At 38.2% G+C, this 16,643-nt stretch overlaps 1 protein-coding gene and 2 pseudogenes across 2 annotated transcripts; 2 read left to right on the forward strand and 1 right to left on the reverse strand.

Moving 5' to 3' along the window:
* Positions 1-241: 241 nt before the first annotated feature.
* On the forward strand, positions 242-2,925 carry LOC137738130 (uncharacterized; annotated as a pseudogene). The gene is made up of 10 exons (XR_015954665.1): positions 242-372; positions 467-579; positions 683-745; positions 908-972; positions 1,097-1,197; positions 1,365-1,444; positions 1,539-1,603; positions 1,718-1,762; positions 1,838-2,156; positions 2,500-2,925. The product of XR_015954665.1 is annotated as an uncharacterized LOC137738130 (transcript).
* LOC148691573 (uncharacterized) lies at positions 1,731-2,600 on the forward strand. Its single transcript, XM_088682892.1, has 6 exons — positions 1,731-1,742; positions 1,838-1,903; positions 2,013-2,156; positions 2,207-2,211; positions 2,362-2,372; positions 2,500-2,600. Exons 1-6 carry the CDS (start codon positions 1,731-1,733, stop codon positions 2,598-2,600), a joined length of 339 nt encoding a protein of 112 aa, XP_088539018.1.
* A 696-nt stretch (positions 2,926-3,621) lies between the features above and the next one.
* Positions 3,622-4,174, reverse strand: LOC148691574 (protein RALF-like 32 pseudogene; annotated as a pseudogene).
* Positions 4,175-16,643: the final 12,469 nt, after the last annotated feature.

Here is a 16,643-nt window from a genome sequence, read left to right on the forward strand (position 1 = left end):
GGTAACTGTTGATGTCAGGGGAAGGGGGAGAGTTTAAATTCCAAAACTTTTGAATTGATGCCGGGTACTATTTTTAATTACTGATAGGTCATTTGTAGCCTAGTTTCACCTCAAACTCATTTTAATGGATTGGTTTTCAGTCGTAGAGATTTCATCCAATGACTCACATTCCGTCCGCACACGTGGCCCGCAAAGCTTTGTCGGCACCTTAGAAGACACGAATAATAAGATGGAGGGAAAACTCGTAATTTGGGCGTGGGTTTTTCATTACTTGAGAAAATAAGAAAACCCGAAAACCTTGTAACCAAGTATACAAAAACCAAAACCCCAAAAGCTGTGAGGAGTAGAGAGCAGGCAGCAATGGAGTCTGAGGTGAGTTTGTCTGCTGCCCTATTAGGCTATTCCTGATTCCTAATTACGTAATCTGAAGCTTTTTCTGAATATTTGTTTCCTTTTTTTTTTTCAGAGAACAAGTTTCCAACCGTTTAGGCTCTTCTCATCGTCGGGTCAGGGTTTCTTGAACAATTCGAGCCCCTTCTTCCTCCTCGACCTCTTTCCCTCGAAGTGCTTCCCACCGAGGTATTAATTAGTTAATAACTACTTATCAATTACTTTAATTACGAATTAATTACTGTATTTTGCACTTTCAAAAACACAAATGATTGATCTTTATGTGGAACAGATTTGGTCGTCCGTGAATTACACTGTGGAGCCAGTGGAATTGGGCGGACTTACTTTGCTCAAGGTCACTTTTTCCCTGATTCTTTCTGTTTGGTTTCCCAGAAAATGGAGGAAAGTACATTTCAATGTTATAAAAAAAAAATGCTGCTTTTAGTAGAATTTGGTAATCTGTAAAGTTAAGTTTAATTTGAGTGTAACTTAGAGTTCGTGCGTAAGTTGATTGTAGGGCCGGGTTAGTACTCAAGACTTTTTCACGCTATCCAACTCCGATTTAGTTCCCGGGAAATTATGGTTATACATTTCTTCCATCTTCATCTGTTTGTTAGTAGTCATTCAATAATTGAAAAATAATATTCTGTGCTGAAAACGTTTAATTTATATATGATGTGCTATTTATTTTGGTTTTTGGGTGTAGGGGGATTAAAGCTGTGGGAAGGTTCTCTTGATCTAGTTAAAGCCCTTAGATCCGAAGTTCAAAGTGGACATTTATCATTTACTGGTAAACGCGTTTGAGAGGTAGGCACCTTAATATTCTCGGGTTATTGTAATTTATAACCTATAGCCTGGTAGTCTATTCCTCAAATTGTGAAATGTGCCATACGCTTCTTGACCTTGAAATGTATTATATCCTCACAGACAGAAACTAATTTTGTTTCTGGTTGCATCCTGCCTACTTCGTTCAGATTGTAGGGTTTCCCTACTAAGTGGCAATCCATAAACTTGATGTGCATACATCATAGAGGGACACTCTTCAAATTTCTAGGTGGATTTTCCTGTTGGAAATTAACAGTGTTATCTCAATTCTTAATGAACTGCTCCATTTTCATTGATCTAAGTGTTCGTTGGTAAAATTTCAGAGTCCATACGTGAACCCACATCGTCATTGATCATTAATCAACAAAGAAATATATCACTACTACAAGTAATTATCTCCGATGAATGATTTATTGGTTGTCAAAAAAGTTGATGCCAGTCTTTGGCCCACTTCTCCCATTCCTTACACTCCCTTACTGTGTTTCCTGTCATGATTTTTCAGCTTGGTTGTGGCCATGGACTTCTTGGTATCTTTGCCTGCCTTGAGGTGAAGTTAAGTTTCTTAAGCTTGTAAGTGTAGTTTCTCATGTTAGATTTCTTAAGATTTTCATTGTTGAATCAGGGTGCAGCTGCCATTCATTTCCAGGACTTCAATGGCGAGGTCCTGTGGTGTCTGACCATACCGAATGTAAATTCAAATATTCCAAGCTTCCAACCCCCATCAGTGCAAGTGACAAAGTCTAATGTGGGGTCCGAAATTCCTTTTTTTTGCCGGTGACTGGCGTGAACTGCATAAGCTTCTTCCTTATGCACTAAACATCGAGAAGGATCCTAATGTTAGTCCAGAGCAAAGTTTAGATGCTCAATATGATATTATTTTAATGGCAGAGACAGTTTACTCAATTTCTACTCTCCCACATCTCTGTAAACTCATAAAGAAGGTATTCTCTTATTGATGTGTTATTTATGACTTGTTACTGCGAACTTGCAGTTGCGGTATGTCTAATAATTTTTACTTCTTTCTTTCCTACCATATTCCTTGGGATGGTAGGATTGTGTGAAATCAGATAAGAACAAGTTACAGCTTACGGCATTCATTACGAGCATATGCTTTTTGTGATGAAGATTATAATTTGCCTTTGTTAGATATGTTTCTTGTATGAATATGTGTTTGAGAGTCCTTAAAGCTGTGACCAATCCATGGTTATCGACTGTTATCAAGTTACATTTACTGATGCTTAAATACGAAGATTAAAATATTTTTCTTGGATTTCTTTTCTGCAGGGGTCTTGGCTTCTAGCATGGTCGTCGAAGTTGCTGATGGTTCTTCTAATGTCCAAGAGGTATGGAAGCTTTCGTTTAAGGAGGCTTGGAATTCATGTTGACCAAACACTTTCGGTCAATCTCTCCCACATCAAGAATCGAACATCGTAATGAAAAAAGAAGAATCAAATATTACAGTTGTTAGGGCATATTCGATGTAATCGAACGTTTAAAATTCCTTTTACCCTTTTTTCCCTTGTTTACCCTGAGTTGCCCGGTAGGATTTCAAAAGTTGTAATTGTAGTCAAAAGTACAAACGTATTGGGAATATATTGGAGGTAGAGCATGGGTAAAGCTCAGTTTATTTGCTGTCTAGAACGGTAAAAGATAAACGTTCTCTGCCATTTGCTTGGACAAGGAAAATATATTTGAAATTACATTTAAATAGTTTTTATTTTTAAAAGTTCTATGAGGGTGAGCTAAAAATAAAAAAAATCATGTATTGTATGCAAGGTTCTAAAAACTGTTAGGCGCTAGTCGGCTAGCGAGGGATAGGTGGGGCTTTTGCCAGATTAGGCGGATTTAAGTAAATTTATTATACATCGAATAAATAAGTGCATGTTTATACCTAAAAAATACATAATTGCATTGAGATATATAAATGGCCTAATAGAATGACATATAAATTATAAAGTATTAGAACATAATGCATAATGAAAGTTATCTATTTTATATCCAAGTGAGAGTCTGGACGGACTAGATGAATGACTATGTGGTCTAGGCGGGTGCCTAAGCAGGTTTAAGCATTATTTCTTAATTTTCAAATGCCTAGGAATTAATACGGATGGTGATCAGTCGCCTAGCGCTTAGGCAAGGCCTAGGTGGCGTTAGGCGGAGATTTTAGAACGGTGATTGTATGCCATCATCTCCGTTACTAACACTCCCACTAATGACGCCGCTACTAACATCACTAATGCCACCAACCCTGCCACCACTATCATGGATTGCCGCTAGTTTAGAATTCCTCGACAGGCTTAAATTTCCTAATTTAAACGGTGGGCAAGAGGACTGTTATTTACATTCTGAAAAAGTTATCTTGCAACCCTATCTAGTAAATCACAACAGTAGAGAAATGCATGATGATTATTTCAAAGTGATAAATATAGCAATTCTCTTTTTAATACCGAAACAATGGAGAAAGATTCTTTAACCATTATCTATGAGAAGCGTGCTACATCGATATGAAGCTTTAATTTTAAAAATGGGATGAGTTTATTGAACACTTGAAGCAAAAACAAGTGTTCTACATACATATCATCCGTGATCACGAGTCCGACCTACAACGATAATACTTGGAACAACCTCTATTATAAGGGTTAGATGGAGGAGGAAGGCAACCTCCAGTTTTACTATACGCTTCACCTCTACCGCCGCCGTTGCAAACTGGTTGGTCTGGTTTCAAAGCCCCAGGTGATATGTACTTCTTGGTCTGAAGAAACCTCCGGCTTATCTCGGACTCCATCAGCAGCTCACCTTCGTCGTCACACTCCACTATCGAACTGTTGCACGGCGTGGATGAAGGGCTCATCCCTGTGGCTGTTGTGCAGGTGAGATAGCAAAGGCCGAGGACTATCAGAGGGAAGACTATGTTAGGCCTTTGCATTTTGTGTGCGTTTTGTTTTTCTTCTCACTTAGGACAACTTTATAGAGAATCATGTCGTATTTATTTTATTTTATTGATTTAGCTTTTAGAAAGAGGGTAGTGGGACGCGCATTATGGATAAGCAGAGGGGACCGCACTTGACCAAACCTGAAATAGAATTCAAGCAGCAGCCATGTATTTTATTTTCCATGTGGTTGAGTCTCGACCGACGCCTTCAATGAATAAAAAATTTGGAAAAGGAAGGTAAACTCTTTAGCCAATAATTTGTGTACTGAAATTAGGGGTTCCCTCCCATATTGTCCACCTACTTTTTTTTTTGCGTTGAAGAACTCCCACCTTAGCTAGGAAAATTACAGTATACTTAGTAGTGCAGTGTCTTGGTTCGATTTTCATGAATTACAAATTAAATACCAAATTAGAGTCTGATACCAATTATAGGTGGCTTATTATGTAGTTTAGTCTAATTTCTTACCTCCTAGTTTAAGCATACTGATTTTTAGGAAATTATTATTATTATTATTTAAATCATTACTATTAAAGGGAGGGGGAGGCTTTGAAACTATTACGATAATTTAGTAGAGGGGGAGCTTCGAACACGGGATGCATGAAGGAAATTAGATTCCCCACTTCTCTTTCACATGTTTTAGTGTCTAACACTACTCCCGTTTGAGTTAACATAACAAATACGAACCTTAGAGGATTGTTAATGCCCAATTGGCAATCCTGTGGTTAAGAATATTTTAGGAATGAACATAAGAGAAAGGTCTCGTTGATCCAACTTACTTAGATCACTTCTCTTTTAGGCAGTTTACATTCCTTAGATTCTGTTATTGCTTGAACACATGATACAATAAGTAGTGATTAACAATAAGCCTTGCCCTTCCATTAAACAAATAAGAGTTTAATCATAATCTAGGTTCTAAAAGACGCTAGGCGCTAGTCCCCCCAGGGGGGGAGGGTAGGGGTGTTGGGGCCTAGTGCCTAGGCTTGGCAATTTCTAACACGACTTGTTAACCTGACACGATACGAAATTAACAGGATTTCGGGTCGACACGATAATGAAGCGGGTTGTTATCGGGTAACTCGATAAACACCTGTTATGTTAACGGGTCGATCTAGATATACAAGTGGGTAACCCATTACACGATAAGAAAAATATTAGTTTAATAATTTTATACCACTAAAAAGAAACACTATAACTAACTACAGTAATATTTAATCTCAAACTGATCTGAAAGTTAATATATATATATATATATTTTATATTTTAAATTAAATTTAGAAAATTGATGATGGATTGATTGAGATTTAATGTCGGTTTTCCATTGTTTTTCTCAGCCTTAAATAAGACTTTCTCTCATTCTCGATGGCTCTAATCGAAGCAGCCGCTCTATCTCTCTCCCTCGAACTGAACTCTTGAATCTTAGCCTCGAACCTCAACTCCGGCTAGCCATAAGTCCATAACCACCCTCTCCAGTGTCCCTCCACCACACCACGTCACCACATACAACCTAGTAACCCACCACCAATTGATAAACTACTTTTGTCTTTGATTCTCTCTCTCTAGATCGAGCGAATTCAAGCCTTAATGGAGGTAATTGTTGATTCTTTTGAATTAATTTCAAAATATAGGGTTTTGCTTCGAATTAGTTTTCGAATTAAGATTGGTTTGTTTCTTCAATTTGGGGTTTTTCGTTTCTAGGGTTTGTGAAAATTGGGATGTTTAGTTTCGAATTAGTTTTTGAGGTAATATTATCTGGCAATGTGGTATGTGCAAATTTAGAAAGAAAAACAATATTTTTCTTAATGGGCCATAATGGGCCGGGTCACCTGTTAAGAACCCATTAAGATAATGGGTATGACATGATATGATTTGTTAAGATAACAGGTGTTATACGAAAACAACACGAACATGACAAACATGACTTGTTTGCCAGGCCAACTAGTTCTTAGGCAACTAGACGGGGCCTAGGCGGATTTAAGTAAATTTATTATATATCGTGTAAATAAGTGCCTATTTATACTTAAAAAATACATAATTGTATTTAGATTCATAAATTGCAAAATAAAATGACGTATAAATTAAAGAATTATAACATATTGAAAATATGGAGACAAGGATATAGTGAGTGTTCATCTAAGTATTCAATAAGTCTCTTACCATTTATTAAACAAAAATAAAATGCAAAATAAATGTTATTGATTTTTTTATTTGAGTGAGAGTCACGAACTAGGTGGATCTAGGCAGCCTAGACGGGCACCTAGGTGGCTTAGACGGGTGGCTAGGTGGGCTAGGTAGACACCTAAGGAGGACTAGGCATCCTCTCTTGATTTTCAAATGCCTAGACATTAACCAGGGTGGTGGCTAATCGCCTAGCGCCTAGGTGGGGCCTAGACAGCGCTAGGTGGGGATTTTTAGAATACTGATCATGATGAGTATTTTAAAAGCTATTACATTGGCTTTATAGGCATACTTCCAACATATATTCCTTGTATGATTACAGTGCGAAGTGTAATAGAATCATATCGAATTCCAGGGAGCAACGTACTCCACTTTCTTCCTCCATTGTTCTTTGCAATTTCAACTTTCTGAGCTAATCAATTTTTTGTTGGTTTCATTTCTAAATCTCACCAAAACTATCTACAAACTCACACAAACACTAACTTTCATGAGCTATAGAACAAGGAGTATCAGCTTTAGCAGCAAAGTCGACACCAAAATATGTGCTTATTTGCAAGACCACCTTTCTCAGCATCGACATCAAGATCAACCTGTTTTGGAATGTGAGGTGGTGATCGAAACTCACTTCTTGTCCACACTCAACTGGATCATTTGCCGCATCCCTGGATCGAACACATAAACTCATCATTTGTAACTAAAATTTGTCTACATGAGAATTTTGATTAAGTACAACAAAGGAACGTGTGCCTATTTATCTAAACTACCTATTAACAAACTTTTTTTTGTTAATCACAAGAAAGACAAAAAATAATTTAGTCTTATGTCACACTGTTTGAGCCTGAAATACCGGATTTGGGCTAAGAAAGGATTATTCAAGTTGTAAGGCCATGATTCACAGCCCATTAATTATTTCTCAGGCCAATTGGCTCCCAACCCAGGATAGCGTTGAGTCAATGAGTCCTAATAAGAATACGACTATTAAGGGACCAAGCCTAGGCGTGGCTCGGTAGAGTGCTAACTGAATGAAGATTGCTAAGGATCAATATGGGTTTTAATATGATTCACATTATACTAAGAATTAGAACCTATGCATGATCATATGAGAATGAATTAAGTGCACAAAGGAACTAGGTTCATAATCTTGGTTCAAGTCAGAGAGGTCGAGACTAGATAGAGGTTGAGTTTTGGACAAAGAAGGGATTATGGAGGATAAATAGAGGATATCCAGGTAAGTGTCGAGGAGGCATAGTCAAATCATGTCTCTACCTCAATAGACTTGTTTGTCACAAAGTTCATGCTTATAAATAGAAGAGGTTGTGCAACGTGAGAAGGCCCTTCAACTCAGCAAACAACTCAAAATGCTCTACGCGCAACCTTTCTCACAACCTTGAGAAAAATACTAATCATCCTAATCCTTTCATCAACACATCTTCAGTTTGGATAAGTAAACAACATTGTGTTCACTGTCATATCCCGATCTTGATATACGTCCAGAATCGACTCGTGATGATATAATGTAGGGGGATGCCAAAAAATACAACTGAAACACTGAATAGAAATTAAGAATATTTACAAACAACTATGCCATAAAAATAACTCTCACTAGGGACAACGGATGTAGGCTCCCAAAAGAAAGTCAAAAAGAAATATGAGGAAAGGTACAAGGAAAGGTAGCTGGGTAACCTAAAACTCCAAGCACTTTGAACTTTATCTGCTACCCTAAAGCTCCGCGTATCATCTAAAACCTGCACAATCGCCCCTACACCGTGGGAATGGTGCACCTAGCAAATCAATAACATGGATAAGCTGTGAAGCTCATGTGAGTGACAATACTTTGACTTATGTGATAATCATAAAAACAAATCTATTAATCTCAAATTATAAACGTCATTTGTAAAATCATACTTTATGAAATCATAATCAAACCAATGAAAATTCTGCAGGAGTCACACAGACATCCATCAGCCTTTCTAAAACAACTAAAAGAAAGTCACAATAATAATTCATACAATACACTGAAAACTAGGGCTAGAGCGACACAGTTTGGCCGAAGCCTACATCTCTGAAGCTTTCTCATTTATACAAATTTCGAGGAATCAACAAATCAACGAAGTTAAGGACTGCGATTTCGGACCACTTAATGGAAATCCAACATCATCGGGTTTTGGACCATTCAACGGAACCAAAATACAAAGAGGGATTCTGGAAAACTGAATCTGAATGGATATGATTCCAGAACACTCAACGAAATCGAGGAGTAGAAGGGATTTCGGACCACTTAACGGAATCCGAGTGGATATGATTTCGGACCACTCAACGGAATTGCGGAGTACAAGGGATTTTAGACCACTCAACGAAATCCAAAGTAGAATATGATTCTAGACCACTCAACGGAACCTAATTCTAGACCATCAACGAAACCAAGCAGAGGTCCAAGAAATATAATGGAAAAAGGCTCGAAGAAATGAAACAAAGCACAAGTTACTCAATTTACAAAAGCTCAACAAGGTGACAAATGGCACAATGAAACGAGATATGAAACAATTTTGAAGCAACAAATCCCCATCAGGATGGGTTATTGGTCCACTACTAGCCCTTACATTTCACAAACAATTCAACATGCATTTCAAATCATATTTCACAAATATTTCCAATACTCAAGTCAAATCACATTTCATAAAAATAGATTGATGGCTAAATATAAAATCAAATTTTAATAGAAATCAAATTTATAAAATCAAGTCATATCCACAATGGATACTAACATAAGAATTTCAGGGTAATAACCATTACCACATATATCGAGGCGTCCACATGATCGTTGCCTATTTGGAAGCCAAATTGTGGTCGGAAGTAGCCGAAAAATGGCCAGCAAGTCAACAAAATCGCTAGAAACAAGGAAGCTCGCCGGGAAACTGGAAATTTTTTAAACATCCATAACTTTGTCATTTTTCAACCATATCACATGATCCCAATATGGAAATTCATCTATAGAACATGAGGAACCGATTTATCTTGCTTTAAGTCCAAAAAACCACTTAAATTGTTTGAATCACGCCTAGAAGTCTTGGCCCAAAACCTTGTTATTGGAATCGCGTTTGTGTACGGATTTTCAAGAAATAAATGATGTTTTCTCGTTTCTAGGGTCAAGAGAAGGGATTTGATGATGTTTTGGTGTTCAAGTAATCAAAATTTGGTGATAGTGATGCTATAGTTTCATGAGGAAGATGGGAGAGATAAGAGAGACGAGAAAGTTGAGAGACTGGGAGAGAATAGTTTCATGGGAGGGAAAATGAGAGGGAAAGAGTTCTAGAAGATTAGGGACTCCTCCTTGGGTCCCATGTGGCACACAAAACACAGCCGCATGTGTTCCAAATAAACGGTAAATTACTAAAATACCCTTGGTTTCAAAGCCTTGTAAATATTTGTTATAACTTCGAATTACATTCCGTTTGAGCCCATGTGTTCGTATTGACGAGTACCATTCAAAAATGCCAAGAAACATGAAAATAAGAAAGGATCAATGACGTCCATGAACAATTCCATTTAATCCATTAGGGGCTTTTTTTTTGTCTTTTTACATATCAAAAAAATTATATGCCATAAATATAAATGTGTCGTAACTACGAATATGGAGTACAAAACTTTAATTTTAAACAGTGAAATCCAAAAACAGGATTTCACATTGACAACTGGCAACATCTTCAGTTTGGATAAGTAAATAGCACTCGAACCGTAGAATCATGTGACTTAGGAGCATCTTTAGTTTGGACAAGTAAACAACACTGCTTCAGGTTCGTTGATTATCTATCCAAGTCTCAGTTGGCAAAGATTTTTCAATTCTTTCGCCTAGAAAGGGCACTTCACTAGCCTCGATGAAGTGAGATGTTCTATGATTAGTCACTTTCAAGTGCACTTCATAGTTTGAAACTCAGACGGCTGAACAAACTTCACCATAAAGACTCATATCCTCTGAGTATCTTTACCCATATAGCCTGATATCGATTTGATGCACTTATCTAGTTAAAATCATGGATAGTAATATAATTTCGTACCAACCAAATTTTTTTTTTCCAGAAAAGCTCACAATTTCCATATATATTTTTTCTTTTTAAAATTTTTACATTTACATACACATAGTATGTAGACTTCATCTAATATGTAGTTCAATACCTACTATATTAAAAAAAATCAAAAAGGTAATGACTTCGGTTACAAAAGACATTTTTTATTTCATAGGTTTTGATATGGACCGTGTGGTTTAGGCTTTTTAGGCTTTTGGTAATGAGTGCATTTTTGCTCACCACCATTTAGTATGGCGTATGCTCACCACCCTATTTACCACTGTTAAATGAGTTTGAATTTTGAGATTTGTGCTTATCCACTACCCGAATCTTGAAATTCAAACTCATCTAACAGTGATAAATAAGGTGGTGAGCATACACCACAATAAATGGTGGTGAGAAAAAATGCTCCCTTTGGTAATTGTCTTGTTGGAATCTTCACAAATCACATGGCTGGAGATCTGTCATGATATAGGAACGAAGTAGAAATGAAATATTCTCAAGATATTAATTAGGAAATAATATCTCAAGATAATGGTGGAAGTATCCCTAATTGATTGAAATAGGGATTACTTACTTGATGGAGTTGATCTTCATTTAGCAATGTATTAAAGATAGAATTTGGTAATTAATCCTCATCTCTAATAAGTTTGCCTTTCCATGCCACAAGTAGGAAAATTATAGATAGTCATGGTCAGCTGTTTAGACTTCCAGGGATGCTCAGCCATGCATGGGAGTATTTAAGAGCCCTACCCATTTAATGAGGCAATCCTGTCTTTCCTGAGCAAAAGTTCATGTGTCGCCTCCATGATTTTAGGTGTGTAGAGAGTTGTTTCCCATTTTGATGTAGATCTTCCACCTTGTTTAGGAAATAAAGTCTTCAAGGGAAAAGGAAAGCAATTGCCACCAAGACTTATTTAAGCCTGTCCTAAGTGGAGGGCTAAATAAATTTTGACAACAATTTTTTCCTAACAAGAAAGAAAAGCCAGAGGATGTTGTAAACCCCTCCCCTAGTTTTCTTTGCTTGCCTTTGCGAAGAGTTGATCATCATCGTTGTTTTTCTTCTTTGCGCTGCACCAAGGGAAGAAAAATTTAATTTTCTTTCTTCTTTATTTTTCCTAGAGCCTACTGGAATGGTGCGGCAAGGCCGAGGACGGTGTCGGGATAGCCATGGGGTTCATGTGCAGGTAGACAATAGTTGCAGGTGGTGTGGAGCGGCTAGTTTGTGCGGGCAGGTGCTTGACTCATCTCGGGCTGAGGTAGATGGCGTGCTGGGCGAGTTGTGTGGCTCGGCCCTTTTAGGTTTGGGCCTGGCATAGACCAGGCAGGAGGAAGGCGAGGGCTGAGCGTGCAAGTACTAGGCTTGGGAAGACTTCTTTGAATATGTCTCCCTCGAGTTGTCAAGGTGATAAATGTTCTCCACCGTTGTATCGATAGGGCAGATCTTTCGACAAAATGGGTTACTTCATGATTGCTGAATCGTTTCAGGATTTCCTTGATATGTACAAGCATGTGATTCCATCATGAGTTCTTATCAAGCGGGTGAAGGATGATAATGAACCATGTAGCGAGGCTACAGAGGCTAGGAAGAGAGCTATCAAATTTCACCCATACTACTTTGTGTTGGGATTCATCTTTCCTATGTCGTGCCTGGTCAATACACTTTGAATTTAGGTCGCGTAATGGTAGTGTTCTTAAACTTAAGTAGGTTCTTTGATCTGGGCTTGATCGTCAATGAGTTCTAGTACTTCTTTGAGATTGGCCACAAAGATGGTGTGGGTCAACTGAGGTCTCGCCATAGATTGTTTGATGATTAGAGCAAAGGCGATCATAGGTGGGCGAGGGATACCTTGGAGGTTAGTCAGGAGTGGGAGTCCGACTTCTTGCCTAAGCTGTGTGTTCTAAGTGAGTTCAACAGTGGTAAGTGAACTATTTCATTTCTTGTATGCTTGGAATTTTTGTTGAGCTGTTTTTTACTTCAATTTATTGAACGTCCTCTCTATTTTGTGTAGATTTAGAATTTAGCTCAACTCCAAGAACTTCTCCGGATATGAAGAAGGTGCACATTGTCGTGGCCATTCCTACTAAGCACCGTGTATGAAGCTGGTTGCTCAGTCCTCTTTGTTGGGAGAAGGGTGGACTGCCTCCAAGGGAAGAGGTTAAGCGGATCAAGGAGGAGGCCATTGCTCATTTGATTCTTGCCATGGAGCCTACTACTAGTGAAGGTGGAAAGAAGAGACCTTTGTTACTTGCTCGGGAGCCATCAATTGAGAAGCTACTCGCAAGGTTTTAAAAGACGCTAGGCACTAGTTAGGTGACTGGTTAGGGCTTAACGCCTAGGTGGACTAGGCAGATTTAAGTAAATTTCTTATATATATATTGTACAATTAAGTGCCTATTTATGCTTAAAAACGCACACATAATTATATTGGGATACATAAATAAAGTATTAGAATATATTGAAAACATGGGGAATAAGCATATAATGAGTGGTCATCCAAGTATTCAACTAGTCTCTTACATTTTATTGAAAAATTAAAATGCAAAATGAAAGTTATCGATTTTTTGTCTAAGTCAGAGATGCGACCTAAGTGGTAGGATTAAAAGCACACCACAAAGTAGTAGACAAATGTCCTATTGATTTTCCTTAATAACACTAGGATTTGTCAATTGTAGGATATGAAAATAAGAGTCTTTCCTGCAGAACATTGTTTTACCTAACTACTTAAAATATCACAAAAATTGGGCTGCTATTCCTACTAACCAGCCACCGAAAACTAATGATAAGACTACCTTATACTTATTCAACTTCAATGAAATTTTATATGTAGACACTAGACACATAGAGGTATACTCATACAAGATGTTGGGATTTTTGGAATTGATTTGCTATTTTAATTCAATCCAACAAAACAGGACAGAAACAAAAATAAAATAATGAAAACCAATTTTAGTTCATCAATTAAGAAAATGAGTTAGGGGAATTGCTATCCACCACCAAATAATGATGCAAACATGTTATGTTTTATTCAAATTCCTTTATTTGTCGATGAACATGCTCAAGTTGGCTCACTGTTAGAACTCAACTTATTACTCTTTATTAAGTAGTATGTTAAGAGAATGACGTTTTCAACTTAACATAGATTTAAATTGTACACATGTTCATCGACAAAAAGAGTTTGAGTCCCTAGCATTCTAACTTGTTCATAGTATGTTAAGAGAATGACGTCCCTAGCATGCAATTTAGAATGGCATGTTCATAGATTTAACAAGTAGAAATCATTAAGAACAAAAAGAGTTTGAGTCATCAAAAGGCATCATAATCGCAATTAACAAGTACAACTCTAGAACATATGTAGGTCCTCATTCAGTAAGGGTAGGCACACACATATTCATAGCATTAAAATCCTAGATATGCTTACTAAGTATGCATTGTAAACACGAAAATTCTGGAAACAAGAACACGTGTACAAAATATATTTTGTATTAATTTTAGGGTTACAATCTCTTTTACAATTTGATCCTCTAATTCTATCTTTGTAAGGTGTAGATTTGTGGATGGGCTATTGATCCAAAGGGTTGTCGGGGTTTGATCTTAGGATGAACGAGGATGAACAGATCTTCAAGGGCCTTCGGGGCTTGATCTTGATGAATAGTTGTGTGGATTTCTTCAAGGATTTGACGAAGAACGAAGAGAGCTTTCTCGATCCTTCGAGATTCTTGGGAATTTGGGCGGTTGGATGCTTGAAAGCTTTAGAGTTTCATAGCTTCAAGGGTTTGGGAATTCTCTTCCAATTTGGGAGTAGGGAAATGTTTATGTCAATTCCTCCCTTTGATCCCTTGATGGTGAAGCCTATTTATAGACTTTGAGAATGAACCATCACCATCCTTTTTTATTTTTTTTGGTGAAGTAAGTGGATGATGTAGGTGAAATCAGTGGAGGTTGTAGGTGAAGTAAGTGTATGATGTAGGTGAAATGAGTGGAGGTTGTAGGTGAAGTAAGTGTATGATGAAATGAACGGAGGTTGTAATTTTAATACATTGGTCAACATTTATTTCACCCAAATTTCAATGTCTACAAATGCCCCCACTTCAAGGCGCGTCATATTACATGTGCTTGTCGCGTGTAGGAGATGCGCTTTGAAGTCCCTTAATGCAAATGTCTATCCAAGGGCCTTCAACGCTTGATCTTGAAATGGACTAGAAATTTCTTCAAGGGCCGCTAAGGCTTGATCTTGAAATGGACACGAAATTTCTCCAAGTGTCGTTGAGGCTTGTTCTTGAAGTTTGTTTGAAATTTCTTCAAGGGCCGTTAAGGCTTGATCTTGAATGAAATTGGACCACAAGGAGCTCGTGGTAGATGATCTTTGGCTTTGGTAGTGGATGAATTGGCACGTATTTTGTTGCACTTGTTGACTTTCCACAGCTTTGATCTTGAACTAGGTTGGAGGATTTTTTGGTTTCCTCCAATTGTTGACTTTCCATGGACTTATTCTTGAACTGGGCTAGGGGGGTTCTTTTGCCAAACTTGCACCAAATGTCTGAATTTACCCTTTTGTCTGGAGCTGAATTTGGTTCAAGGACTGTGGACACTTGATCTTGAAGCGGACTTGTAATTTCTTCAAGGGCCGCTGAGGCTTGTTCTTCAATGGAACGGGACCATGAGCAGTTTCACGTGACAAGTGATCTTCGGCTTCGTCGGGGATGAATCAGCATGTGCAGTCGTTGCGTTTGTTGATTATCCATAAGTTTGATGTTTCATTGTCACTCGCCTTATCTGCTCTTCAAGAAGATGTGGTGTCTTATCTGGAAATACATCAGCAGTTGATGATGAGTACTCGAGAGCAATGCTAGGTAAGCAACCAGGCAAAGGTGTTCCTAGCAGTCGGTTCTTGACTGGAAGCTTGATTCCAAGTGTCGACTGATTGCTTCCCTTCCATAATCCTACAGGTAAGAACAACGAAAAAGAAAAGGATAGGGAGAATGCATGATATGAGATACTTTTGCTTTTGAAGAAGTAAGGGTGATTTGACGGTGTTGCACGGTGAGGCTTTGCTCTTTGGCAACGACATCAGCGAAAGGCTATTGAAGCTTCCCAAGCTCTTCAATCAGAGCAATGACGACAGGCTTGGATTTAACTTAGACTCCTTTGTCTGGATTATACAGCTCTGCAGGGAAAGGCGTCGTGCTATAGTGATTTGTTCCAGCTCATTGTGCTGCAATCTTCTTTGCTTGTTTCTTTTGCATAGCAGAAGTGGTGCGCAACCTTTTTCCTTTAAATGGTCCTTCAGAGCATCACCTCTTAGCGACTCATCCATGCTTGGATGCTTCAGTGTAAAGAGCCAACATCTTATCAACTGTCCTAAAGTATTCACTGGGGAAATTCGAGACCTATCAACAATTGAAGACGAGCACTCGAGGGCAATGCTAGGTAAGCAACCAGGCAAAGGTTTCGGGCAATTAGTTCCAAATCGGAAGTTTGATTTCAGATTTCGATTGATTGCTTTCTTTCTCCTTGTCTTGTAGGTAAGAACAAGGGCAAAGGAAAAACCAGGGAAGAAGCATGATATGAGATACATTTGCTTTCGACCTTGATGATATAAGATACGTTTACTTTTGAAGAAGTAGGGGACGAATTAGCACATGTATTTGTTACGCTTGTCTCCACATGCTTCGATGGATCATCTTCACTTCTTTTATCTGTTCTCCAGGCATATGGTATCTTTTTTGGAAGTACATCAACAGTTGAAGATGAGTACTTGAGAGCAGTGCTATGTAAGCAATCAGCGAAGGGGTTCTAGGCAGTTGGTTCCAAATTGGAAGGTTGATTCCAAGTGCCGGTTGATTGCTCTCTTTCTCCTTGTCCTGCAGGGAGGAACAAGAACAACGAAAAGGACAGAGAGAAAGCATGCTATGAGATACTCTTGCTTTCGACCTTAATGATATGAGATAATTTTGTTCTGGTGCGACTTGGTTGAAGAGGTGTTTTCAAGGGGGAAGAAAACCGAGTATGTTGAGAGGTTTGGTTGCAGATGCATTCTTGGCAAGAAAGAAGAGTCAAGCGTTTTGGTAGTGTGTCTTGCCATAGAGGAGGAAGGTCGACATATATAGGGATTTTCCAATAGCAGTTAGTAGTGCGAGTGCGGCCTTGTCACCCATGCTTGTCGATAAAAGTGTGGTAGTTGGAATAGTGAACTTCACACGTTTTCAACTTTGTCAGAGATCTTTGACAAAGTTGCACGTGTTATCCGACAAG

Source organism: Pyrus communis, chromosome 13, assembly GCF_041283825.1.
Source record: "Pyrus communis isolate YQ-2024b chromosome 13, ASM4128382v1, whole genome shotgun sequence".
Lineage (NCBI taxonomy): Eukaryota > Viridiplantae > Streptophyta > Magnoliopsida > Rosales > Rosaceae > Pyrus > Pyrus communis.

What these genes read in the sequence shown, in the direction of transcription:
- LOC148691573 (XM_088682892.1), top strand. An exon ending in GGTGTCTGACCATACCGAAT is followed by an intron (nt 1,904 to 2,012) that starts GTAAATTCAAAT and finishes GAACTGCATAAG; the next exon opens with CTTCTTCCTTATGCACTAAA.